General features: G+C 36.0%; 1 protein-coding gene across 5 annotated transcripts in view; it reads left to right on the top strand.

The window, feature by feature from the left end:
- Positions 1-27325, top strand: part of CHD7 (chromodomain helicase DNA binding protein 7) — a 189101-nt gene that overhangs the window by 110376 nt on the left and 51400 nt on the right. For all 5 annotated transcript variants that reach the window (XM_037506252.1, XM_037506276.2, XM_037506270.2 and 2 more), the window contains exons 4-7: positions 10160-10301; positions 15528-15665; positions 16720-16785; positions 23395-23450. In XM_037506252.1, the coding sequence (XP_037362149.1) occupies positions 10160-10301; positions 15528-15665; positions 16720-16785; positions 23395-23450 (402 nt within the window). The remainder of the gene's footprint in view (positions 1-10159; positions 10302-15527; positions 15666-16719; positions 16786-23394; positions 23451-27325) is intronic.

Below are 27325 nucleotides of genomic sequence, written 5' to 3'. Positions count from 1 at the left end.
ATATTTTTCTCATTTTTTTTAGTGCTCTTTCCAGGTGTCTTTCCAGCTCACTTATTGGCAGTTAATATTGAAAATAGAAGCTAGTGTCTGTGTGGGCTGGAGAGGATGCCATTTTGTGTATGGGAGGATACATGGAGCTAAATATGAGGATCTGCATTCTTCTGAAAATTTCAGTGCATTTTCTCTCGGGATGCTGTTGTGTGTGTATGCGTGGGTCTTATGAATTGAAAGAGAATTTGGAGGAAGTGCTCCCGATGAATGACTCCTAGCTATATAAAGATTCTTTGAATGTACATAAGGAAGGGAACTTGGCCAAAGATTGTGACTTGACTACTGAAGCCAGAGACTTGCTTCTAATGCAAATTCTAGGAATACCTCTTATTCCTTATTTTATTCTCTACCTTCACTACTAAAGTTGGTAGAAAACTAAAATCCAGTTTCTCAAATGAGTGGCAATGTTTTATTCTAAACTGGGGGGAAAAATACTGCTCTTATTCTAAAAACAAAGTACTCCAAACATGCACAGTTTTTGCAACCCACATCATCATCATTACCATTAATTTTATGGGGCAACTTTCTTCTGAGGATATTCACTTTTCAGATGTTGTTTTCTCAATTATGTTCAAAGAGAGTAGCAGCATTTTACCCAAGAAATATTTTTATTCAGCCAGCAAACTTAGTGGTGGTATATTTTGGTATTTTTCATAGTGTGCTCATATAATATGTAAGGTCTTTAAGTAGAGATTAGACACAAATGAAAGTCCTTTAGTTAGTTTTGTTAGTATGCATCAAAAACACAGAAAATCAGATAGGTCCCCATTAGGTACATAGGTAATAAATTAAACCCACAGATTTCCTTTCTTTCCTTGCCATCTCCCCTCCCCTCTCCCATATCCTCTGCCCCCCCCCCCATCCCCGGCCCCCACTTCTGAATTAAGAATTTTGGGCATTGTGCTACAGAAGAGAGTATAGATTTCTTGAAACCTGCAGTCACAAAATGGACCATGAGCCCTTTCATTGTTGGAGAGGAACAAGGAAGAAATAGTGTCTGTGAGCACCATGCCCATTGGTCTGCCCCCACCCGTTTGTTAAACCATACTCCATATCAGGATGGGACCAGATGCCCTCTTGCCTGCTGGTCTTGAAAGCTGTATTCCCTTTAACAGTGGAACTCTGGGGTCTTCTTAATCCCTAGACTCCTTGAAAGTCTTTCCATTGCTACATAGCAATTCTGTCTCTCTCTGATTTGTCTTAAGGCAGATAAATGAGCTTTGAGGGGGTGTTGTCAGCCATTTTTTAGTACAGATCTTGGCACCTTTGACAACATATGATTCAGTTTAAATTTACTGGGGGAAAAATCATGCCTAATAACATTGACCCTTAAGAGCAAGTTCTGCTAACTCATGCTCTGTGCTAGATATAGGAATGAACCACACTGAGCCTACTGGAAATTTGTTTCTGCCCATCCAGTGAGCTGCAGTTGACTTTGAAGCATGGTCTGCTGCCACTTCAGTTTCGGTGGGAGAGGATCATGTAGATTCCACTTTCAACTCTCACTGTGCTTATCAGATCAAAGTTGAGAGGTGAGGAGACCATGGGCAGCAGTGGGATGTTAAGGGAGAATTTTTTTCTGGAAACACATTTTTCTGAAGCCTTTCTTAAGTTGTATTTTAGAGAGGAGCATACATTGCCATAGTAGATGTGGTTGTGATGTTTGAGCTAAAAGATAAAGCACAGAAGGAATCACAGGCTGACTTTGTAAAGTTACTATTTACAATGTCTGTACATATGAAAATGCTTTTGAAAAGCATGAAGTTCTGAACAAATGTAAAGATCTTTTTTGCAAGATATCTTCTGCCTAGACAAGGGGCCTTTGAGTCATTGGATGCTTGTACAAAGTCACCAGAAGAAGATATGTCTTCTGAAATGCGAGCCCTCACCTTGAGTCATCTTTACATGGAAGGCTGTGTGGCTTAGCTTGAAAATGAGAAATAGTGTGAATTAAGGAAAAAGATACCATTTTTCTCAAATGTTAGAATGACCACATCCTTGAACTTCCATTAGAATGCTAATTTTATATGTACCTCTGACTTCTGTTGGACCTTTGTAATCTCATGGGGGTTCAGCTTACCTTGGTGGTGTTTTCTCATTGTTGGTTTTACTATTCGTTTGGCCTAATTCCCCACCTACTTGTAGCACCTGATTAAAATATGGGTAAGCAGCATGACTCATCTGTTATATTAGCCACCTTGGCAGCTCAGAAAAGATAAGTATGAATTTAGGGTGCAGAATTCTAACTGCCAAAGTTAGCCTCACTTGTCACCCTTCCTGGGAATTCTGCACATGAGAATAGTGTATTAGAATTTAGCATACACAACCAAATATTTGCCCTACTTTTGAGCATTGGAAGGGTATTCTGTAGTAAAAGGGCATTGAAGGGCACACTTTTTGCATTTGTTTTTGTAATGTCTAATTCACTTAGTTCTTTGTGTTGCATTGCAGTGCCACTTGGTGCCACAGAGCTAAAATGGCTAATGTTTAGTGCAGCTCCTGTGATCAGGTAACATTGTAGCAGGCTAGATCTCCTTCCCAAGTTACTTCTGACAGATCTTCATTCAATCCATAAAAACTCAGTAACCTTTAGATTTTCAATGAGAGTGCTTGACTCTTTTTTAGTCTTTTTTTCCCCTTTAGAACATATTATTTAAAGTAGATTTAGTTCTTTCAGGAGAGCTTTCTTCTGAACGTTATCTTTAATTTTACAATATTCTTCTAAAAAATGTTCAACATTGTAGTTATCTTCAGGATAGCGTTCTGATATTATTGGGAGGCTACCTATGGATGATCCCAGGTAGCAGGAGACACTGACCAGGTTTAAGGTACCCCAAAAGGCCAGGCCAGCCCTAGACTCCTAAGGAGATGACCTCCATTTGGAGGTAGATGTGGGCCTTCAGGACTAAGTAGGGTTCTGGAACCAGAATGGTTTCCGTTCTAGTGCAAGCATGGCCATTTCTTGGACTGAAGCATGTTAGCTCTTTGACCCCAGATTCCTCACGCTTGGAAAGTTTGATCATAAAGTGTAAAGGGGAGGCATGTCGAGTATGAAATAACATTTTAAATGAAAGCAAACTAGGTATCTGTATCTTTCTCTTTCTTTTTCCTAAAAATTATCATATTTAATGTACTTAGGGAGTACTTGATGCTGTAAGAACTACCTAAGGCAACAATTCGGATTAAATTATTTGTCTTAGAGGTATTCCATTCAATGACTTTCAGAGAGTTTCAAAAATGTCTGTCGTTGAAATCATGTTTGTTGTTCAAAAGTGAAATTGAATCCTTCCCTTCCCCCTTTTCTCTTTTTCATTCTCTTTCTTAACTAGAAGAGTAGGGTGAAGAATTTGTGGGAAGTGCCCTGCTTGAATGTGGCAAGTGCATTGCTTAGAGTGAAAACATATGAGTGCCAGGCTGGGCAGCGCAGATCTCCCAAAGACTGACAGTGCATGGGGCAGGCAGGCAGGCAGGGCTTGGAACAAAAGTCTTGCTCTAGTCCCCCTAGTCTGCGCAGATGCTGACTGCCCAGGGTTGGCTAGTGGAGCATCAGACATGGGCAGTCTGCTGAGCACCCTACTCCCTTCACCTAGGGACCCCTGCTTGCCTTTGTGTGAGGATGTTGACCTTTGGGTTTATTGTCTTTCCTGCAGAGTTTCTTTTGACTCTTTCCTTGTTAGATTATTCTGTCACATGCATCTTATTACATTCTAGTTTAGCTGATAAGTACATTTTAGCCTTGAGGCTTTATTTAGAATTTTTATTTAATTTTGTTGGGTTAATTTTACTTTATACTGTGTAACGTTTTATGCTGCCTTAATCCTTTTAGATTTTCAGTACTTTATCTTGTCTCTTTTTTGGTTTGCCTCTTTAATGTTTTCATTGTTTAAAAACAGTGCTTAGAGGAAAGCCTGTATTCTTAGGTTGAGAAGCTATATGCTCATCTCTCTGTTAGTGTAGAGCCTTGACCCTTACAGCTGATTAGATATTTTATGATGGCAGCCTCAATCTTCTTGAATTGCAGTATGCCACAAACATCATATGCCATGGACAGCTCTCACTTCTTTTCCATTAGGTTCATTTCTTTACTAAAAAGCCTTTTGAGCATATAAAGTAAGTTTATATTTCAATACCTTTTGTTCTTCTAAAAGATTATAGGGTGACATTTTGGCTTGTACCCCTGAAAACAACCTGATTAATCTTCATGCCCAAAGTCTGAAGGTTGATTTTCCCCAGTGTGATGAGAATTTTTTATAATTTGTTCCATCTGAAGGATCTGTTTGGTCAAGAATTCCATCCCATTGTCCAGATATCTTCTTTAACTTGCCATATTCTCATCACATTGGTGCATTTTGTTTTGTAATTACTCAAGACAGCTAGCTGACTTTATAGTAAGTTCTGGCTCTCTGCATAAAGCTTTGTTTAAAGAGCATACACTTTTTCTCACCAAAAATTAGTTATGTGCTGTATCTTAGCTCGATGAATTCATCTCTTAGCTCATCATTGTGGGCCTTTATTATTATAAGCTGAATACAAATTCTTCCTTAAAAGTAGACCCCTTAGATTGTTTCCAGATTTTATGTATTGTAAATAGTGCTGCAATAAACATAGGTGTACAGGTGCTCTTTTGAATCACTGTTTTTGTGTCCTTTGGGTAGATCCCTAGTAGTGGAATTGCCGGATCGTATGGTAGTTCCATTTTTAGTAGACTGAGGAACCTCCAGACAGCTTTCCACAATGGTTGGACCAGTTTGCACAACCCAAATGCCCAAAAATAGATGACCTGATCAAGAAGATGTGGTATATATACACAATGGAATATTATTCAGCAATCAAAAAAGATAAACTCATGCCATTCACAGCAATTTGGATGGAGCTTGAAGGAATTATCCTCAGTGAATTAAGCCAGAAGGAAAAAGAAAAATATCGGATGGTTTCACTTATAATAGGAATATGGAGGAATCAAATAAGACATCAGTGTAAAAAAAATAATAATAACAATACAAAACACAACAAAGCAAAAACAGACAATTATAAACCAGAGACATACTGCAGGGGAGGAGGAGGGAGAGGGGTGAGAGAGAGGGAGGGAGGAGCACAGGGGACTGTGGTGATGGTGCATGGGTGCCTTGGGGAAGGAAATTCTATGGGGACTCAATCTGAGGGGGTGGGGGGAAGCAAATACTGTCTAAAAAATGTAAAAAATGATAAATGTTAAAATTAAAAAAAAAAATCTAAAAAAAAAAATTAAAAAAAATCCCAGAGAACAACAACAACAAAAAGTAGACCCCTTAGGTTGTTCCTCATATGACAGTTATTCCTCTCTGAATACAAAATGTGGGTTCTCTGAATGCGTGATTCTCAGAGATCTTACCAAGATGGTGTGTGTTTTGATCACAGGGGAGACAATCAGAACTTTAGAGATGACCTAAGTGTCACTTTGCTCTTGACTATGAGCAGGTCTGATTGCCTACTAGTGTGAAATGTAAGTAAAGTTGGTGGAGGGACAGTGACCTTTCAAGTTGCCAGCAGCATCATCAGAAAAAAAGAACTCCTTCCAACATTACAAGGGTTTGTCTAAGCTTCAGAGCAGCGAACTCTACATCTAGGTTGCAACAGTGGTGACAGGAGATAAAGATCAGGAAATGAAAGAACTTTTTTAGTAGGGAGGGGAGGTATCTAAATGTACTGGCTTTAAAAAGTCATTAAGTTTCACAGTACTTTGGTAGTACCTTTTTAGCACCATTTTACTGAGCTTCATGGGTATTTCATCATAATGATAGAATCTACGTGGGATTTTTTTCAAGTGAGTTAATGAGAAAAGCACTTACAGTAGTGTCTGGCACATAGTAAGGGCCGTGGTGTTCACTATCACTTTCATTGTTCACATAAGTAGATCAACTAACATTTACATGTAGTTGACTGTACTAGGAATACAAAAATAATAAGACAGTTTCTTCTCTTCTTGATCTTATAGGGTAGTTGGATAAAGATAGACACACACACATGCACATGCACACACACACAACTTTGGTTTTAATACACCACAGTAATGTTACCACTGAATTTTGTGTATTTTAAATATGTGTGGCACACATCATGTGGTGGGTAGGTAGATGAGATCTTACCCAGAGCCATGTGGTCAGAAAAAGCTACTCTGAAAGAGTGATGTCCAAGTTGAGTCTTACAGATGAATACATTGGGGAGTAGACGTAGGGGAGAGATAGGTGTGTGCTTTTGTGGAAAGAGTTCTCTATGCCTGCAGCATAAAGGGTGTGGGGGAAGTGTAAAAATAAAGTTAATGTTGCCATTTGTAAAAACTTGAGAGGTCTTGTATCTCAATACTGAGAATCTCAGAAATTTATATATTTGAGGTTGAACTTTAAACAGAAGAGTGATCCAGTCAGACTTGCATTTTAGCTGGTCACCCTGGGGACACATGGAGGATGGTTTTGTGGGTGATGTTTTTAGTGGCATCACCATGTTGCTAAGCTAGGGAATGTAGGAGGCAAAGCAGATTCAGGAGAGGGGTTAGAGAAGACATGATTTCTTCTGTGCTGGAGCCATTCAGGTCTAAAATTGAAAAGTGTTTCCACACACACACCGGTTCTTCCTTGTGATTCTTACTGGTAGGTCTCTGTGCAGAGGGTGGCATTGTCCAAATCTGTGGATAGCCATCACTGCAACCTGTGGAGGTGCTCTCTTTAAACTTTGGAGTGCACGAGATTCTGTTTCTGTGCCAGGCCACTCACTTTCAATATTGTATTGTCAGTTTAAGGAATGTTTCTTATTAATAGCATTGTCTTCACAGCTATAGGAGCTGCCCTCTTTGTGCATTCAAGCTTTCCAGGTTATATTTTGTAAGAGGAATGACTATATGGGTATGTTTTGGCTTCAACATTATGGAAGACTAGCCTTGCACTTACAGATTTAAATAATGACTGCGCATGTAGATTATGTGTTTTTTCTCCAGTAGTTTGGTAGTAGTAACTCTGGCCATGTGTTGTGAGGGTGATGAGGCACTTGTAATGGTCAAGGTGGGAAATGATAAGTCTCTGAACTAAAGCAGTTCTAGTGGGCATGGGGAAGAGTGGCCTTAAGGATTATTTGCTTGTTTGTTCTTTTAACTGGTATTAAGGGATTCTAATAAGGAATTTCCCTCAATTCAAGTTGCTTAGATGAAGTGGGAGGTTCTATCCATAAGTCTCTACGGTTGATTCAGTACAAGGGGGTCTGAGCCACAGCCAGAGAGTATGTTTGCAGAATTCCCAGAGTACATTCCTCGCTGTTTGCCTTACAGATGTGTGTGAATGTTGACCATTTGTGCTAGACAGTGCCAAGGTTTTCATCCATTATCTTATTTAAACCTCATCTCAAACCTCAGAAGAAAATACAATTACTTACCTCGCTTTATAGACGAGGAATCAGAGGCTCAGGGAGATTGGCTTGCCTGGGGACACAGAGCGAGAGGTTATAAAGGACACAGACACTTTGAACTAAGGACTATCTGACTCAGTTCACTGCTGTTAATTACCATTCTGTGTTAACCTCAGTTTGTTAAAGGAAGAATTCTAACTTTGACTTTTTTGGGGCAAACCTGTTTTAATATAACACTTTAGTTCAAAATCCATTAACTTGTTGCAAAGTGGTAGCAAAGGCAATTTAATTTAAGTAACTTTATCTTGCCCTTGATTGTGATGTCTTTGGGCTGACATTGAAGATTTTGTGGCTCTTTTGACTTCTTAGCATGTTTTTGATTTGTATATTGATGTCATGAGGAGATGTTAGCATGGAAATGCTTAGCTGTCTCTGAGCAACATTAATAGTGCAAGGTCTAATGAGTTTAGAAATCTTTCAGTAATCAGATCTGGGGTTAGTTCTTCCCTTGACTAAAAGCCTTATATCACTGCATTTGGAGAGGGTCCTGTTTGACTTTTAGCAGTCTCAGAAATTCCATACAGTTAATTCTTGGGAAGGGCAGATGGAAAATCATTAACACTTCTCTCCTTCAGCAAATTGATATTTCATCAGACCTGGGCTCTAGTGGGATTCAAGACAGCAAGGCTTTCACTCCTATAAGATAGTTCACACAGGGCACAGTAACCCCACTAAATTAAATCGTGTCCTTTGCTCTGGTGCAGAGAGGTCACCATGAAAAGCACTAGCTGCCAACTTCCTTTACCTGGCAGTGGTTCAACTCTGTGACAGGCCTACCTCTGATTTAAACAAATTTGAGAAATATGTAAAGTTTTGGAAGCAGTTTTGCACTGATTTGATAAAAGAAACCACAAAACACTGCAGCGCAGGTGTTGAGAATGTTTGAAAGCTGATTGAGGGAAGCAGATGGCTTTAGTCAGTGGCATCCAGCCAAAAGAGCAGGTGCTGGTCATGTGACCGCTGGTTACCAGGGTAATCTGATTGCTCTTGGCGTGCAGATGAAAGGAAAGGGGCCCAGCGTTCAGCTGTAGTATTGTATAATTTGTGGCAGTTAGAGCGGAAATAAATGCTGGAAATGGAGCCTCATAGTAGGGGAGACTTCTGTCCATGTGTAGCGTAAACACTAGGACAGTTGGATGAGGAACTGTTGTATGGATTTTTTTTTTTAATTTAAAAAATATTATGCTTTCTGTGGATCTTTTAGGGACTTAAAGTTTTTAGGACACTGCATTTTTAAAAACAAATAAAAAGAACTCTTTAAGCCTAACTGCCATTCGCTGTAATCCCAAATTGTTGGAAGTTATTTGCCTATGTGTCTATTTACTATGTTAAAATGTTAATAAAATAAAAACAAGCTGTGAGTATTTCAAAATAACTGGGTTAAGATTAATATTTAAGATTATCTAAGATTTTATTTATTCATTGCAAAAATACATTTTAATGTGTGGTGGATACTTTATAATATTAACAAATTATTTGAAATATTTCACATGACACCTGCTTCACTTAAATAATAGAATATGGACATCCTGGTTCCTCTTCCTTTTTGTAGCAGCCGAGCATACGAGGAAAATGGTGTTTAATGCATGCTGCTGGCATTCCTTCTGGGAATTTATAAAGTTCTGTAAATAAACTTTGTAAATGTTTTTGAAATATCTTTTGCTTTTAAAATTTACTAGAATTTCAGGTTCTCTAGAAAGAGTAAGAAATAATCATTACTGAGGTTAGATTACTTTAAATGTTGGCTAATAAATAATTGACATTAGAAAACCTTGGGGCTGGTTTCAAAATTGAAATGGGAGGTAGCACTAAGGGTACACTCAAAAAGAATGTCAAATATTCTAAAGTTGATGGTAAACTTAAATTTGAAAACATTTTTTTTCCATAGAGTTCATTCATGTCTTTTGACTTGTGTGACATTCAAATCCTATTAATGTTTGATAGAAACATACTGTGAGACATGTACTTTAATTATTGGGGTTGCTTTGCTATGTTTTTATATTTCAGAAATCTAACTTTAAATAAAAGGCAATTGTGACTACCGTAAAAAAAATACAGTACAGTACCTAAAAAAGTTTATTTCTAATCAAGTACACAACATTAAATAAAATCAAATGGAGTAAGACTTTGCCATACATGTTATTGTATTCTATAATGTTTTAAGTTGAATAAAAACATAGCTGGAAAATATGAAAAGGGACAGCTAGTAGCACTAGTCAAAAAAAAAAAGGATTTAAATAGTATTGAAAACTGCAAGAGGCATAAAGAAATGATAATTATATTCTAGTTTTCCTTGACAGTTTAAGAAAACATATTCTGTACCTTGAAAACTCGATAGCAAAAGTACTTTCTTAACCTGATTCTTCATTATGGGTGGGTATATCAACAGGGATTTTGCATTGTCTAGTTGAACAAATATATTAAGTTTCGTATTAGGAGTTTTTTCATGCAATTTGTTTTTTAATTAGGTCGGGTATTTGCTAAAGGTCATCAGTAGGGGTTTTGCCAGAAAAACTTCATGGATAGTAGCATATAACTATAAATGGAAAACATGTATTGTTTTACCAATTCTCCTTGATACTTTTTGAGATACTAATGTGGGAAATATCAGGCATGGGGTATGTGGAAAGCCTCATTAAAAAATGAACACTAAGTGTTGCACTTTGAATTTTAGTAATAAGAAACCTGATTCAGAAGCAAGTGCTTTGAAGAAAAAGGTCAACAAGGGAAAAACAGAAGGTTCTGAAAATTCAGACTTAGACAAAACGCCCCCACCATCTCCTCCTCCTGAAGAAGATGAGGACCCAGGTGTTCAGGTAATACCATTATTCTGTTCTCCAGCCTTGGTTACTCAGCATGGGTAACTTTAGCTGCATATCAAGTACACTAGACCTCCCTGTCTTTGTTATAGAGCTGCTATAAAGATGTCTTTATTGTTGTCTGGAACATTATATCCATAGTGATGCGAGCTAAGAGCTAGTGTGAAATTAAACTCCTGACTTCTGGGTTGTGCTAACTCTGACTCCATCTTAAAACCAAGAATCTTCATTTATTTCTGTAAATGTATCTTTTGATATTTCTATATGTGTTAGTGCTAATATGTTGTTAATGTATTGGTTTACTTTAAGCTTCATTTACATTTCTGATTTTCTCCAAAGTTTGGTGCTTGTCAATTCTTATATTTTACAGAGTGAAACAATCAAGGTTATTGTAATACATAGCTAGACTTCAGAGTTCTGACTTCTTATGGTCAGAATTGAGAATTTTTTTTTAATTATTTATTTATACAAGCACTGGGTACAGTCAGAAGCGCGGGAGGGTGAGAGAATTCACCAGAGCCAGAGCGGAAAGCAGAACAGGCAGACTGACGACGTACACTGCTGAGGGGAGCAGCAGGCGGCAGGAGAGGTCTGCATGCCATGTGGGATCCTCACCCAGCAGCTGGGGATTGAACCGGCGCTGCAGAGGCTGCACAGAATTGAGATATATTCATATAACATTAAAATTTTGTATGAACAAGTCAGTGACTTTCTGGATGAGAGTGCTGCAGCATTTCCCAGTGTTCGATTCTTCTGGCTTCTAGAGAATTTAATAGGAATCTGTTGCAAAACTAGCTCTGAAATAAATGTTAGGAATTTAGATTCTTTTGTGTAAAGCACACTGCCTTCACTGATTGGAAGGGTGAGGTAAGGGACCCTTACAAAAAACCATTAAAAATCATTTCCTTGTTAGGGTCCCTGGAAGGATGCCAATATGGTCCTCTGGAATGGCTGGGAATGTAACTTCTGTGAATGACATCTAAGTTGTTAAGGAATAGTTATGAGGAGCCCTGCTAGAACAGGAAGCCAGCTCCCCAGAAGCTTGCTTGACTTTTCTAGTCTCTAGTGAACAGTCAGTACTTTCTACTTATACCCCTACCAATTAACTTCTAAGTTACCAGCAAAATATTTGTAATACACAACTCTAGTCTAAAGAATGTTAGTAGCTTTTTTGTTTGTTGCTTTTAGTAGAACTTCTTGATATCTATTCCTCACAGAATGACCTAAATTATGAAAAGGATTGAGAAGAGATAATGTGTGTGTGAATGAATGAGTGTATTTTGATTTGGTTTGTTTTAGTTTGGTTCTGGAAGTAACAGTGACACCTCTGGCAGCTTGGGTTAATTTAATAATTTTATTTTACTCATCAGTGAAAAGATTGAAAAGATAAGTAGGTATCTTTTAAAAAATTGCTTAGAGAGTTTTTTAAGTATTTTAGTGATTTCATTTTCATTTTTATGCTCAAGAGTGTTTTTCCTGAATTGTGTTTGCTTAGACTAAATCCTTTGTGACAGTAGTATTTGAGCAACATTAAGATTTATTCACACAAGTCAAGAAAATTCTATTGTTCTTTCACAAATACCACTGCTGTTTTTTGAAGTCTGTATTAATGCAGTCTTAAATGTTTGTTTTCTTCTCTAGTTCAGTTATGGAAAAATGCTAATCAATTCAAATGAAGATTGGTGCATCCTTTCTTATTGGCTAGTGCATAGCTATTATGGGTTCAACAGCTAATATAAGCAACCACACAAGTAGCTCTGACTTGAAAGGCAGGCCTTTCTTGGTGTCTCTGCCAGGAAGTGATGCCGACTACTTGTTTATGGTGTTTCTTCCTGTAGAGCATGCATGAAAGGCTTTAAGTTAAAGTTCTTAAGTTTTGTGATTGATGTGTTTAAACTTTAGTAAAATGCCATATATTTTTAATGAACTCAGAATTGTGTCATAAAGTACCCCCTTGTTGAGTACACATTTACTATACCTATTTTAACTCTGAGTAATTTTCTAAAGCAATCTGAGTTGAACAAGTTGACCTTTATTTTAGTGTCAATTCAAAGATTTTGAGTTATGGTTAAAATGCAGTTCTTAACATTATATTTTGATATAGAGATATCTTCCAAATAGTAATAGTTTAACAAGTCATAATAGAAACTTGTAGTGAACAATTTTATTTTATATTAGGAATTCATAAAAGGAAACTATATCCAAATAAATAAACCTAAGATCAATTATTTAGAAGGTAGAAAAGAATTATTTAGAAGTTAGAGAAGCCATAAAACATTTAAAAAACTTCAGAAAATTCAGTTCTAATTGAATTTTGGATTTATGTTACTCTTATGAATTGACCTTGTATCCACTACTAACTGACCCCATCACTGTTGCACGGAATTGTATCACGGAGTTTCTATGAGTAAAAACATTTATTTTACATAAAAGTTATACCTGCAATTTGTAAATCTCTATTGAAAAAGAGACATCCCTGTCTCATACTGGAATATTTCTTTAATATTAGAATGGGAGTTTTGTAAAGTGCATTTGCTTAGACCCTATCCAGGTGTGTTTACTTATGCCCACTCCAACCATGTTAACCTGATAAAACATCACCGATGTACCATTAGTGAAACATTCCTGCTTATAGTAATGCCATTAAGATGAAAATATAGACAAATCCATCTCAGTTTAGTTTAATTTTTATATCAAATGAAATATAGATATGTTAAATTTCACAAAATTGAAATATTGTTACTGATAGTAGCCTTATATCTCTTGAAGAAATTGACAGCCAAAAAGAGAGGGATGGCAAAGTAGGCACATGAGCGAGCATTATTCTGGATCAGCCTTGGAAGAGAGAAAGGAAGCCAGGTCTTGTAGCCTTATTGTATTCTGATATTTCTTTGGAAAGGTGGAGCTAATTAAAGATAACTTAATTTCTACTGAGTGCATTTGGCATTAATGTTTTCCATGCACTATTCTAAATGCATTAAATAAATTCTTAGATGTTCTTTTCATGGTCCTTATGAGGTAGTTACATATGGAACCCCATTCTTCATACCAGGAAACTGGGGTTTCCATGCAGTAACTTTCAGCATAACATAGTAAGAGTCTGGGACATGGACACTCAGCTCTAGGGCTCACCAGATCAAACAGTCCCTGGTAATATGGGGAAGGTTTGCAAACAGCAGACCCTTGCTAGCTTCTGCATCACCTGTAATTAGTTGTTCTGGCTAGGACTGAAGAGGAGGAGGAGGCCCAAGGAGGAACTCTGGCCCATATCACTATGCTGTCTAAGCACTAGGAAGTTTGTTAATATGACATTGCCCCAAATAACTTCATGTTGCAAAAGTGCTTTGTGTCTCTCAGCCATGAGTATGAGACTGTGTAGGGGACAACAAGTTCACAGTCTCCGACAACCCATTTGATGTTCATGTTATCCTGAGTTTATATTGTGAACTACCTCAAATCATTTTTTGATAGCGGGGAGAACCCAGTCTTATTTAAATAGAAATCATTCAACCCACTCCTTGAGACAAGTTACTGGGATTTTTGTTGGTATTGACTGAGTCATGGAAATGCTGTGGCCTTCATTCCTTGGGTTTCTTAGGAGAATTTGTCTTCTGCTTTCTTGTCCCTGCATTAAAATTTGTAAGACCCCTTAAAAACACTCTATTTCCTAATTATAAGGAAAAAAATTCGTGTGTTGTTTTCACTATTTCCGTTTTTTCTGTGTTTTGTGAACTCATCTAGTACTGTTACACTTTGAGTGATTTAAAATTTATCTCTGTCATTTTAGAATTATCTTATATTTTACCACATACACATATTGATGAAAAGTTTATTTCTAATGCTTTTAATTAACTAGCAAAACTAACTCTCCGGTTACAATCACTCCCTTGAATTTAATATGGATTGACAATTTGTTGTTTTCCAATTTTTTTGTTATTGAAAATATGCATAGGCACTTACTTTTTAGCAAATAATCATTCACAGAACTAAATGCGATGCACAGTATCTTTTTCTTGAGTTTATATATTGATGAAAATATATACACCAGGTTTTTTGTAATTGTAAATAGAGTTATAAACTAATTATTTTGTGACTTGCTTTTCTTTCTACTCAACAACTTATTTTACAGATAGTCCCCAAATATGTTATGTAGCTTGCTAGCAGTACAATTGTTTGGTCCAAGGGTGGGCATGTTTTAAATTTTGATTGCTATGACTGCATTTCCCTACAAAAGTGCATTGAATTCTATTGTGACCACTAGGGTAGAAAAGAACCTGTTTTGCCAATAAGCCTACTAATAGTAGCTTTTGCCCTTTTTTTATAAACTTTAATCAGTGTGGTAGGGAAATTTTTAAAATGGAAAATTATTTTCCATCATTACTTGTTATAAATTCTGTCATTCAGTCCTTCATCTCCAAAAAGTTTCAGACAATTTTGCTTAGAACTATGATTAAAATGCAAACTGTTTTAACCTTGGGCTATTTAAATGGTCCTTTGAAATGTTAGGAATATTTTGTATAGTATTATGACTGTATTCATGTAGAACTTAATGATTTACAGATTATTTTCTAATTCTTCACTTTTTTGACATGTAGACTAGTTTAATGAGCCCCTATATACTTATTACCCTCCTTCAATATTGCCTTCACTTTTGAGCAACATTCTGGCTGAGTGAAGTATTAGATTTGTGGTGGCGCAGTGGTTGAGTGCTGGGCTGCGAAGCTGCCCACAGCCTTTGCAGCACCAGTTGGATCCCTAGCTGCCGGTGAGTGGGAGAGGGTCCCATATGGCGTGCAGACCTCTCCTGCCACGCTTGCTGCTCTCCTTAGCAGTGTATTTCGTCATTCTGCCTGTTCTGCTCCCCGCTCTGGCTCTGGTGAATTCTCTCACCCTCCCGTGCTTCTGACTGTATCCAGTGCTTGTATAAATAAATAAATAAGTCTTAAAAAAAAAAATAAAGATTTGTTTTTATTCCCATATTCCAGTTGAAAACCACATAGTTGGAAGTGGTAGAGTCATGACTGTTATAGGCATGTGACTTTAAATTTTCCCCAATGTCCATTATCTTCATTGCTACTGTGATCTCTTGTGTGATTTACAGAATTAAAGTGATCACCTTTCCTATAAGATTAATTTTTACAAATTTATATCATACCATTCTGAAAAGTTATAAAGAGCATCATTGCTTGCCTTCTAAACCCTCTTACTGGGCTTTTGTTTTAGAAGAGACGTTCCAGCAGGCAGGTGAAAAGAAAGCGATACACAGAAGACCTGGAGTTCAAGATTTCTGACGAGGAGGCAGATGATGCAGATGCTGCTGGGAGAGACTCCCCTTCAAACACCTCGCAGTCGGAGCAGCAGGTCAGCATCCAGATACGTGTGGTGCGCCATGCACTTCAAAAGATGGAATGGACATTTTATGGCTGGAGCTGGAGAAATTCAGTGGAAGCATTGAACTTTGAGCTGGGGAACACTCATCTAATGTTGGCTAACATGCCATGGGAACTTAGTTGTTTAGCAGTATCTTTTAAAATGCCCTTGTTCACTGAAATTTATTTTTATACAAGCCTGTGATAGGTAATTTGACATAATTTTGGAGAATTGATGGTCTACATTGAGGAAGAGTCAGACCTAGGATGCAGGGCTGCTGAATTTACCTCTGAGAATTCAGTGCTGCAGCTTCTGGGACTTTAATACACCACTCAAGCCTGTCTCCTGCTGTTAGGCACTGTAAGAACCCCTTTATGAAATTACTGCCTTGTAGTACTCAGCAGGGCATACTTTATTCTCTGTGCAATGTAAATGATGGATAAAATAGTTTGTATAAAATATGGATAGTAATGTAGGATTGATTATTGTAAAGATTTTTTTAAAGAGAAAAGCAATTTTCTTACCGTTACTGTACTTTAGTTAACAAACTGATAACACATTGAAAAGTATATTAAATGCAGTTTTGTATTTTATTTGGTAATTTGTGCTATGTTAAGACATTATATAACACTTTATGTGACCTCTAAAGATAAAAGCTGCATACAGTAACACAATGATGAGTATATTTACCCCATGGGTATAAATGAAGAAGATTCATATTTTTGACTGATATCATGCAGAGATTATTTTCTTGTGGCAGCTGGAGTTTCTGAATGCTCTCTGGCTTTAGGGACCCATGCTAGTCCACGTAATTAAACTTCATAATCATGAAGTAATAAACACAGATCTTCCTTTTGCCATTTTGCAAAGTGAGATTTTTGTTCATTTTGGCTACATTTCTCATTAGTAACTTTGTATCCAGTGCTTTAAATGGAATGAATTTAAAAGGTATGGAGGTAGATGCCAACAGGAATGATTTCTTGCTTCCACAATTTAAAATGAAATGTTTTCTATTTTGATTCATTCAATATACTTTATTTTTTAGGAATCTGTTGATGCAGACGGTCCAGTGGTTGAAAAAATCATGAGTAGTCGTTCAGTGAAAAAACAGGTAAGCACAATTTGGAGTGATCAAAACCTATGGGTGTATGTATGGCTGAAATTATTTCTTGCTTTTTAATTTTCTTTGAAATTTTCACCACAATAAAAAAAAAAAACAAAAATTCTAGTGATATTTATAATCTGGTCTGTTTTATTAACCCAATATAAATCTTTGGGGTATTCAGCCCCAAGTGACATTAAAATATATCAAACAATCAGTACTTTATTATATCATTTATTTTTATTACATCAGAATTTTTATTACATCAGAATTTTTTTGTTGTTGTGATGTGAACTTTTTAGATTTATTTTCTTGGCAACTTTCAAATATGTGATACAGTATTATTAGCTATAGTTGCTATGCTGTATATTATTTCCCCATGACTTATTTAAAACTGGAAGCTTGTACCTTTTCATCCCTTTCACCTATCATCCCCTGCCTCTGGCAGCTATCAAATTGCTCTCTGTATCTGTCATCTTGGCTTTTTGTTTTTTTTGAGATTCCACATATGTGAGGTCATACAGTGTTTATCTTTCTCTGACTTTTTCCACTTAGCGTAATATTCTCAACGTTCTTCTATATGTTCAAAAGGACAAGGTTTCCTTCTTTTTTATGGCTGAATAATTTTCCATTATACAGACGGCGTACATGCTTAATAACATTTTGGTGAGTGACAGACTGCATTTATGGTGCTAGTCCCAATCATATAGCTTAGGTGTGTGATAGGCCATGCCATCTGGATTTATGTAATTACATTCTACGATGTTTACACAATGACACATTACCTAAGAACATGTTTCTTTAAGTGATTCTTGACTGAATATACCACATTTTTTTTATTCATCCTTTTATGGATACTTAGATTGTTTTCATGCCTTGGCTACTGTGATTAGTGCTGCATAGGGGTGCACTAAATGTTTTTGAGTTAGTGTTTTTATTTTCTTTGGATAAATACCCAGAAGTAGAATTGCTTGATCTATTTTGAATACTTTTGAGAAATCTCCGTATTATTTCCCATAGTGTTTACAATAATTTATGTTCCCACTAGTAGTGCACCAGGCTTCCTTTTTCTCCACATCCTTCCTAGCACTTGCTATTTTTTCTTCTTCTTCTTTCTTTATTTTATTTATTTTTTAAAAGATTTATTTATTTATTTATACAAGCACTGGGTGCAGTCAGAAGTGTGGGAGGGTGAGAGAATTCACCAGAGCCAGAGTGGGGAACAGAACAGGCAAACTGATGAAGTACACTGCTGAAGGGAGCAGCTGGTGAGGCAGGAGAGGTGTCTTGCCATGTGGGACCCTCGCCTGCCGGCTGGGGATTGAACCAGCGCTGCAGATTTGCAGCCCAGCGCTCAACCACTGCGCCACCAGGGGAGGCCCTTCTTTCTTTCTTTTTTTTTTTTTTTAATAATAGCCATTCTAACAGGTGTAAGGTAATATCTCACTGTGGTCTTGATTTATATTTCTCTGATTATTAATGATGTGGAACACCTTTTCATGTGCCTGTTGGCCAAGTATGTGTCTTCTTTGGAAAAATGACCTTTCAGACCTTTTGCACTTTCTTTTTTTTTTTTTTTAATGGGACCCTCGCCGGCAGCCGGGGAACGAACCCGTGCTGCAGAGGCTGCGGGCAGCCTTGCAGCCCAGCGCTCAACCGCTGCACCACTAGGGAAGGCCCCTTTTGCCCATTTTTTAATTGGATTATTTTGGTTTGGTTAGGTTTTGTTATTGTTTGAATTCTTTGTATATTTTGGCTATCAAGCCCTAATCAGTACGTGATCTGCAAATTTTTTTTTCCCATTCAGTAGTTCGCCTTTTCATTTTGTTGATTTCCTTTGTGGCATGGAAGCTTTTTAGTTTGATGTAGTAACATTTGTTGTTGTATCACTTAGAGTAGGTAAGAAGCTCAAAAGTCTCCAAAGAAATGTATAGGAATTTTAGAGTTAGAGGTTTGTTTTTTAAAAAATACTATTCATAGAAATCATAAACATGAATATACCTCTTCATCTCTCTTAGGAAAGTTCACTACCTCTTGCCTTTCTCCCCTCTGCCCCAGGATGGAAGTTCCATTTGTCATTTCAGTGAATAGGCGTTTTCTCATACTTTTAAAAATATTTAAAACAATTTTATGATTATAATTATAAAATTATAATTTTAATAATTAAAAATCTTAATATTTTTGGTCAGTGCAGAAGTGAAATATAGAACTATTTCCAGTGTAATTTTTGAAGATATTATGACTTATTCTTCAAAATTATTCACACCTCATATTGATCTGCAAAGGTGAGCTCTAAATAACTGTCACTAGACAGCTTTTTCATTGAAGGACATATATGCTCTGTGACAAAGAATTCCAATAACACCGTATTTCCTTACTGATAGAGATTCCTCGTTCATCCCAACATCTTCTTTCTTGCCCAGTTTGAGAAATTGCTTTATTTAGTTTGAAGAATTACATCCAGGTACATTTACATATTCTAGCATACAGTTTTCACTATCTCTGCTCTTTTAGATACAGGTGTTTATCTTTCATCTTGAATCATTGTGCAATACACAGTTCTTTCATTTATTTGCTTTCAAGGTGAATAGAAGTATGACTTCCCTATTTTGACATGAAAAACAAGCTTTTTAATAAAAGTAAAATGTGTACAGAAGTATAACTTCCCATTGACCACGATCAGGAATGCAGGAATCACAGGACTTACGCTAAAATCCCAGGCTTTATCAAATAGGAAACCTTTACTATTCAGTTACTATCTGGAGGGGCTCAAAAGTTGTTTTGCTCTTGCAGTAAAATTCTCTTTGCCTTAATTGCAATACTGTTTGCTTTTCTATTGTGTTACTCAAAGGGTGGATTTGTATCAGAATATACAACTCTAGTTCCTATGGAAATAATCAAGAGAAACATGTCAAGATATTTTCCAATTGAATATATAGACAGTGGTATGGAGTAGCTTTCTGGTGATTCTTTGAACATGAGGATTTCATCTCTGTTTATTTAAATGATAAAATCTCAACCAAATTTCCCACCTGATCAAGTAGAAATGAGCGCTATTTAACTCATTAGAAAGGTTGCATTTTTGTCCAACTAATGACTCTGGAACTGTTAATTTGTGAATTGTAGAAATGTGACAAAATTTAAATACTTGACATGCATTGAAGAATAGTCCCCTTCACTGAATTGAAGTGACTTGTTTGAGTAAATAGCATGTGGTTTGGATGGGATATATTAATTTTCATTCAATTGATAGTTCTTCAGCAGGCATACTCAGCAGGTTAGGAGGTTGCAAATTGTAATTAGGTCTATTATTCAGAGCTACTTAGTCTATGCATTATGTAGGATACTGCTTTTTCTTTTTGTTTTGTCCACTTCCAGGATTCCCCCCCCCCTTTTTTTTACTACCCTTTAAATGTCGGCACCCATTGTTTCAGTATAAGTATTGCCTTTTACAGATGATGATTTGTATATCATAGGAGATTAAAAGTCATTGTAATTATACATGAGTTTGGAATGTTTGTTGAATAGGTGAATTTTGGGATGGAGAAAATTTGTGGAAAATTTATATTTTTTAATGATTCAAAGTAAGGAAGAGATAAGGATTCCATTAAATTTATTGTAGATTATCGGCATTTCATATAGCCATTTAGCAGATTGTAAACATTAGCAGGTACTAACTTTTTAAACTGCTAATGTTCTCAAAATAGTTACTTCAGTTATCAGCTTTAATAACACTGGAGGAAAGTGTGGCAAATAGGAACAAAAGGAAATTTGAGATTTTCCTGTGAATTCTAATTCTGCCTGCTGGTCTGCTTCCTATTACCATGAATAATTGAAGAAGTGGCTCTGAGAAGGTGCCTTTATCTTTCCCTAGCAACAAAAGGGAAACTGACTGTGAGTTCTCAGAGCCTACTCTCTATGGTGCTGACACATAGTGGGACTCAATTAATGGATTTCAGAGGCAGTTGATCTCATCATTGTAGCCTAAGAAGGATGATGGGTTATGATGGAGTTATACAAACTCAGAGAGCCCATCTGACAGAGACTCCTGAATTCAGCACCTCATTTTAAATATAGATGGCTGTCATTTATGCTCTTCTAAGTCAAAAGTAATGATCATGAGACCTAGTGGAAGGGATGGAGTTGACAGTTGAATTTTGAGATAAATATAAGAGTGAACTTTTGGCTTGTATAAAGGTCAGCTCTCTTTTTTGCCTCCCACATTTACTCATTTAAATTTCTACTTTGAAATTTTTTTTCTGCTATGAGCCATCTGTCTTTGGGGAACAATGATTTAAATCCTTTTTGTACTAGGTCAAAAATAGTTTCAAAAGCAACTATCTCCCCTAAAATTCTTTATTTTTTTTTCAAGTTAACTACATAATACATTTTCTTTTTAAGAGCTTATTTATTTTAATTGTATTATTTTTTTATTGTGGTGATGTTGGCGTACAAAACCATCTATGATTAAGAGCTATAGGTTCACACTTCTTCAGATGTATGTACTACACCATACTCACTACTAAGACATTCATAGCCCTCCACCATAGTCCATGTCTGGGCCCCCCAGACAGCTCTAGACCCTCTGTTTGGATGTCTTCACATCAAGTTCCCAGAAATAATTAATCATCACAAGAATATGGGTATTTATGAGAGTCAAGAAAAGACAGTTGAGGGTTGTAAGAGTCAGTCTTTGGGAGCAGCACTGAGACAGAACAAAAACTACCTCTGTTGCTTAAGAGTTGATCCTATGGACTTTGGTGCCCACTTAGTAATTATGGAATGGTGAGACCACATGAAATGGAAAGAATGGAATATGAGGAAAGATCAGGAAGAAATCAAGAAATAATGCAGCATAGAAGTAATAAAACTTGTCTTTCTGCCACCTCAAACACTTAATTTTGGAAAACTCAGGATTGAAAGAAGTATCAAAAGTATAAAACCATTAGATTACTCATTTTAATTCCATTGTAGGTTGATATGCTATGAGAAGCATCAGCAGATCTAGGCTCAACCTGGCTTCCCATTTTCCTGGGTTATCTACTGTCTCACCTTCACTTTCTTCCCCAATATCGAGTTGTAAGCAAAGATAATGTATCTTGAAATGATTGTTGAAATGTGGGAGTAGAATAATATTGGGGCTAGAAAATGTAATGTGGGAGTAGAATAAATTGGGGCTACGTGGGTGCTGGCTGGGTTAGGGCTTGAACAGACTAGAATTTATAAGTAAATTTCAGGTTTATGTTGTTGGTCCTTGAAAGTAAACGTTTCTTCTCATTTTGGGCAACAAAAAGTCTGGTCATTGGTGGTTTTCTGATACATTGACTTAAAAGCTGTTTTATAAGTCATTACTGTTTATAGATCCATTTGTGTAGAACAAGATATTAATGGGTTTTGATCACACTCCTGACTCTCCTGTGATGTCTGGGCAGATAGAAAAACTATTTAAAATTTAGGTTTAACTGATATGTGAGCATTTCAAAGAAAAGTTTAAGTTCACAATTTTTGATGATATTTTAAAGATTAGGAAGGAACTCATCATAGTCTCTTGGAATAGATCCTGTGCCAGTCTGTCATCCACCAGAAGTGTTCACTCCTTTGTCCTCCACCATGTTCCTACTTGCCTTCAGTTTTTTTGCAGCATCTCTGAGAAAGCTTAGCAGCCAATTGTGACCCTCAAGGCAGACTTGGGTACTCTTGTAAGAGTATAAAAGCAATCCCTAAACATCTGTAAGTGGTATTTATGTTTTACATCCCTAATTTATCTGATCAAATGTTCTAGAAGAAAATTACATATTACAATGTGTTTAACAGCCTAAAACCAAAAGGAAAAAAATATTGAAAGAGATGCTTAAAATATCATGAGTGATTTCTTTTGTATACACTCCGGTGAGTTGGATCAAGGGAGAAGTTACAGATAATCTTACCACTGAACTCCTGATTTGGCTAATGTGTATCACAATTTTAACCTTACCTAAATGTAGTATTTGCAGTGTTAATTTTATTTGGCTGCTATATGTGTGAGACATCTTGTCTGAGAGGTTTTAATTGTACCATTGAGTAAAACTAAAACTGTGAATAGTGATACAGTGAAATTACAGCATAAGAACAAGGTTTAGTTTTATATGGTTTCTTGTTTAGAGTTATTAACTATATGGAGGAATAAATGTCTTTTAAATATTTTAAAACATTACAAAACCCTCAATGTAAAGTTGCCATGAGGCAGCCAAAAATAATACATATGGCATTCAGGAGAGCAGTTGCTAATTGGCTGCTGCCTGAGAAAATGGTACACTTGGCGTCTACTTAACACTGTGGGTTTGGCAGAGAGCCACATTTGGGGTCAGGTTGTTGTGAATGAAGCTGCATGTGGTTAGGGAGGAGTTAAAGTGATTCATATCTTAGGAGCTGTAGCACGTCGAGCAGCGTGCATGGGTCTAAGCATGTCAGTCTTCGTCTCCCCGGCCTCCCACCAACTCACAAGGTGCACCTCTTCCAAAGAACATCTTTTACTGCTTTTATCACTCCTAGTTTGTATTCCTGTGGGAGTAAATCATTACTTTTAGAATATTCTTATATATGGTTTTTAAGTATTGCTGAAATTCTCTTTTGTTGCAGAAGGAATCTGGAGAGGATGTAGAAGTTGAGGAGTTCTATGTAAAATACAAAAACTTGTAAGTAGACTGTGATTTTTTTTTTTAAATGGGGGAATAATATACTTCCAAGGTACTAAATATGTTTCATGATACTAAATAATTGGGAAAATTAAAAAATTTATAATTAGAAAATTTGCATTTGATGTACTTAATACTTTGGAGGCTATTGTCAGCTATTTTTTTATATCTTTGATATTTCATGAATGTTGTTTTACTCAAACATGGGTAATTGGTATAAAATCACCTAAGTTTTATGTTTCACCAAGTAGTTCTTTTTGGAGGGGCAAAAACTCATGCGATAATAGAAAAATGGGGAAAGTTATATTTGCATATCCTCTGAGAATGGATTTTACTCTGTGGGGCTACTCTCTCCCATCTGTACATGGGATGCCTAACATTTGAGAGAATTCCAGTATTGTCTAAAGGCTCTTAGAAAATTGTGATACCACTCATGTTTGAAGAAGCAGGGAATATTGACTTATCTGTCTCTATTTCTAATTTTTGTTCAGTTAATTTGAATTTTATAATTTAAAAAACTAAATTGAAAAATAGTGAATTATTGTTCTGGATTGTAGATGTGGGCAGTATACTAGATTAAAATTTACATTTTGATGAACCAGCATTGTTGTAAATAAAGATCAGTGTTCATCCTGTGAGGAAGATGGGGGCCATTTTCTACCCTAAGCAATAATCACAGAGTAAGGTCCAAAATATTCATTGATAATGTAAAAATGAAATTTACTTTAAACTTTATAAGGCAAGAAACCCATAACTTATTTGTAAATTCTAGGAATTAAAGAGAGGCTTTTGTGAGTTGTTATAAAAATAGCCTAAGGAAATTTATCCTATTCTAGAAAAGCAAAACATGAGGCCCCATTGTTTCTATTATTCTCCTTCATTGTAATTAACACCATGTTAATAAACTGATGCACTTCTGAAGAAGTTTTGTAAGCATAGCCTGTTTATCAAGTAAAATGTTGAAGAAGTTTCTTATCAGTGTTTTTATGAGAGTTCAGTTAAATACAGAATCTGGCATTAAAAAAATGCTTGGTAAATATTAGCTGTAATTATTTATACTCAGAGCATGATGAGTTTATACATGTGGAAATTATACATAATGACATGATTTCATATAGTCGTACAAGGAGAGTGGTTAAGACAGGCAAAAAAGGAGATAACTAAGTATCTCAGAGAGAGTACTCTGGTAGATTTATCAAATCAAATCTAGAGAAAAGTAGTTAAAGTATCAAGTGCTAAAAAAAAAGGGCCCTACTAGATGGATATCATCCAAATCAGTGTGCAATAGGGCCTGGGGTTCTTGATTCGTAGAAAATATCTGATGTCATCTGTCCATGACCTTAGAGGAGCACATGATGTTCACGAGCAGGTACTGTGGCCAGGCCAGGGAGGCCAGTCATATGAGATGAGGCCAACAAACTTTCCTGTCTGCTATTATTGAAATCAACAGGAAATTAAAATTTCCATGAAACTAACATATTTGTATATCTTTTATTTTGACATAATGTACGAGATACAGAAAAATTATAGAAATAGTACAAAGAATTCTTGTTTTTATGATTAAATGGTATCTTGCATAAAGATACTATAAGGCTGTTAATTATGCTAGTGGTGCTAAGTGGTATGTACTGATTCCATCATTCCTTCTTAGTTTATTAGTTGGCCTTATACTAATAGGATGAGCTTAAACCCTGTGCCCATTTGCTTCTTTGTAGCTAAGTATAAACCTGTAGAGTCTTATTTTTCTCATTGGGTCATAATTTTTTATTAATATTATCATTCTTTACTTTGCTTACATTATCCCAGAGTTAGCCAGCAGGATGCCCTTCAAGCTGACTCTCTCCTTTTGACTTTATCCCCATCTTTCTTGGAATACTTTACTTTCTGGCACCAGAGGATATTCCACATGCATCTTTTAGTTTCCTTGTTTAAGTATGTCCTGGAATCAGTTATTTCTCCAAGGAACCTTGGTTGAATTACTGAAGAATGGCATTTAGAAACCAAGATTCGAATAGTAGGTGTGCTCATTGCTGCTGGAAAGTCATTGCTTCATTCTCTGCTCAGTGGGGCAGGTGAGGAGGTATATATATACACATCAAATATACACGCACACCTTACATATACATATGTGTATGTTTATTACATATACATACATATATACACACACATCCCCCTCTGTCTACACACTTACCTTTTTAACAACAATGAGAAACAATTTCTTTATATTGATGCTTCCAATTTTATTTCCATACCATCCAGTTGCAGACAATGCTGCAAATACAATATTTCCATATTATCTTTTTCCAATATTAATAACTCTCTTCTTTGGCCACAATAATCTGATTATTACCATCCATAACACATTTGCTTATTGTCAAGAAGTGGTTTCAAGATTATTAGATCTTATTTCTTTGAAAAAGAAGCCTACTGAGTAGAGTTCATCCAGTATTTGTTTAGAGTTTTTTGTCTTTACTATGAAGGTATTGAGTCTAAATGCTTCCTTTAAAAATTCCTTGGGTTAGATCTTCTCCTCCCCCAACTCCTTTCACTGTGGTTATGTTATTGATTTGATACTCAGTTTGATTCATTAGTTTCTGTTTGTACAATAGTTCCCCCTTATCCATTGTTTAACTTTCCAGTGGTTTCAGTTACCTGTGGTAAACCACAGTCTCAAAATGTTATGTGTGCAATAAGATATTTTGAGAGACACACACTCACATTCACATAACTTTTATTAAAGTATACCATTGTAATTGTTCTATTTTATTATCATCACACCTCTTACTGTGACTAATTTATTAATTAAACTTTATTATAAAGCAACTATGTAAAGGGAAAAAACATAGTATATGTTGGGTTTGGTACTATTCGTGGTTTTAGGCAACACTGGGGGCATTGGAGTGTGTCCCCCATGAATAAGGAGGGACTGTTATATTTGTATTCTATTCCCATTCCCCTTCTATCCTTGATGCTTTCTTTTCTTTTTTTATCAAATTCATGAAATATTTAAATGATTTGTTTAATCCCTTTCCTCCCCATTCGTACTCACATTCTTAATAATCCCATCTTTAGTCTTTTGTCATTTTTCACATGAAAGTGCTGTTATATATTTTATATATAATATATAATATTTCCATTTCTTCCTTATATACAAAAGAATAACATAGTATAGCATCAGTACATGTTTGTACTTTGCTTTTTATGCTGTACCATATTCTGGAAATTACTTGCTGTCACTTTATAGATCTGTCTCATTCTTTATGATAGCTGCATAATATTCCATTTTAGGGCTATATTGTAGCTTATCCAACCAATCTCCTTTGTATGTGGACATGTTAGTGGCTTCTGATAGTTCACAGTTGCAGATAATTCTGCAAGAACATTGTGCCTATGTATTTTTGAATTGAAGGCATAGCTTCAGAGTAAATTTTTAGTAGTGGGATTGCTAGATCAAAAGGAAAGCATATACAGTTCTGTTAGGTTTTACCAGATTCCTTTCCATAAGTGCTATGTCAATTGGCATTTCTACTAATATTGTACAAACTTTCCAATATAGTGTGGTGTTTGATTTTTTACTTTTTGTGAAAAATCATACTTTAGTCTAGTTTTAATTACCATTTCTTTTATTATAGCCATTTTTATATCTTTTATATCTGTTTTTTCCCAGATTCAGTTGTCTTCTGACATTGTTGGTTTTTACATTGTGAATTTAAACAATATATATATAGTTAGATTTATTAATCTGTTATTATATCTGGCTTTTGAATCATCGTTAGAAAGACTTTACCCTCAAATGGGGTAAAGCAGGATTTGCCATATTTATCCTGTAGTTTTTGCATGGTTTAATTTTCTACATGCAGGCACCTAATCCTCTG

This window comes from Talpa occidentalis, unplaced genomic scaffold, assembly GCF_014898055.3.
Source record: "Talpa occidentalis isolate TD23 unplaced genomic scaffold, MPIMG_talOcc4v2.1, whole genome shotgun sequence".
Classification (NCBI taxonomy): domain Eukaryota; kingdom Metazoa; phylum Chordata; class Mammalia; order Eulipotyphla; family Talpidae; genus Talpa; species Talpa occidentalis.
The sequence above is the reverse complement of the archived record's forward strand: the minus strand, read 5'-3'. Positions and strand labels throughout refer to the sequence as shown.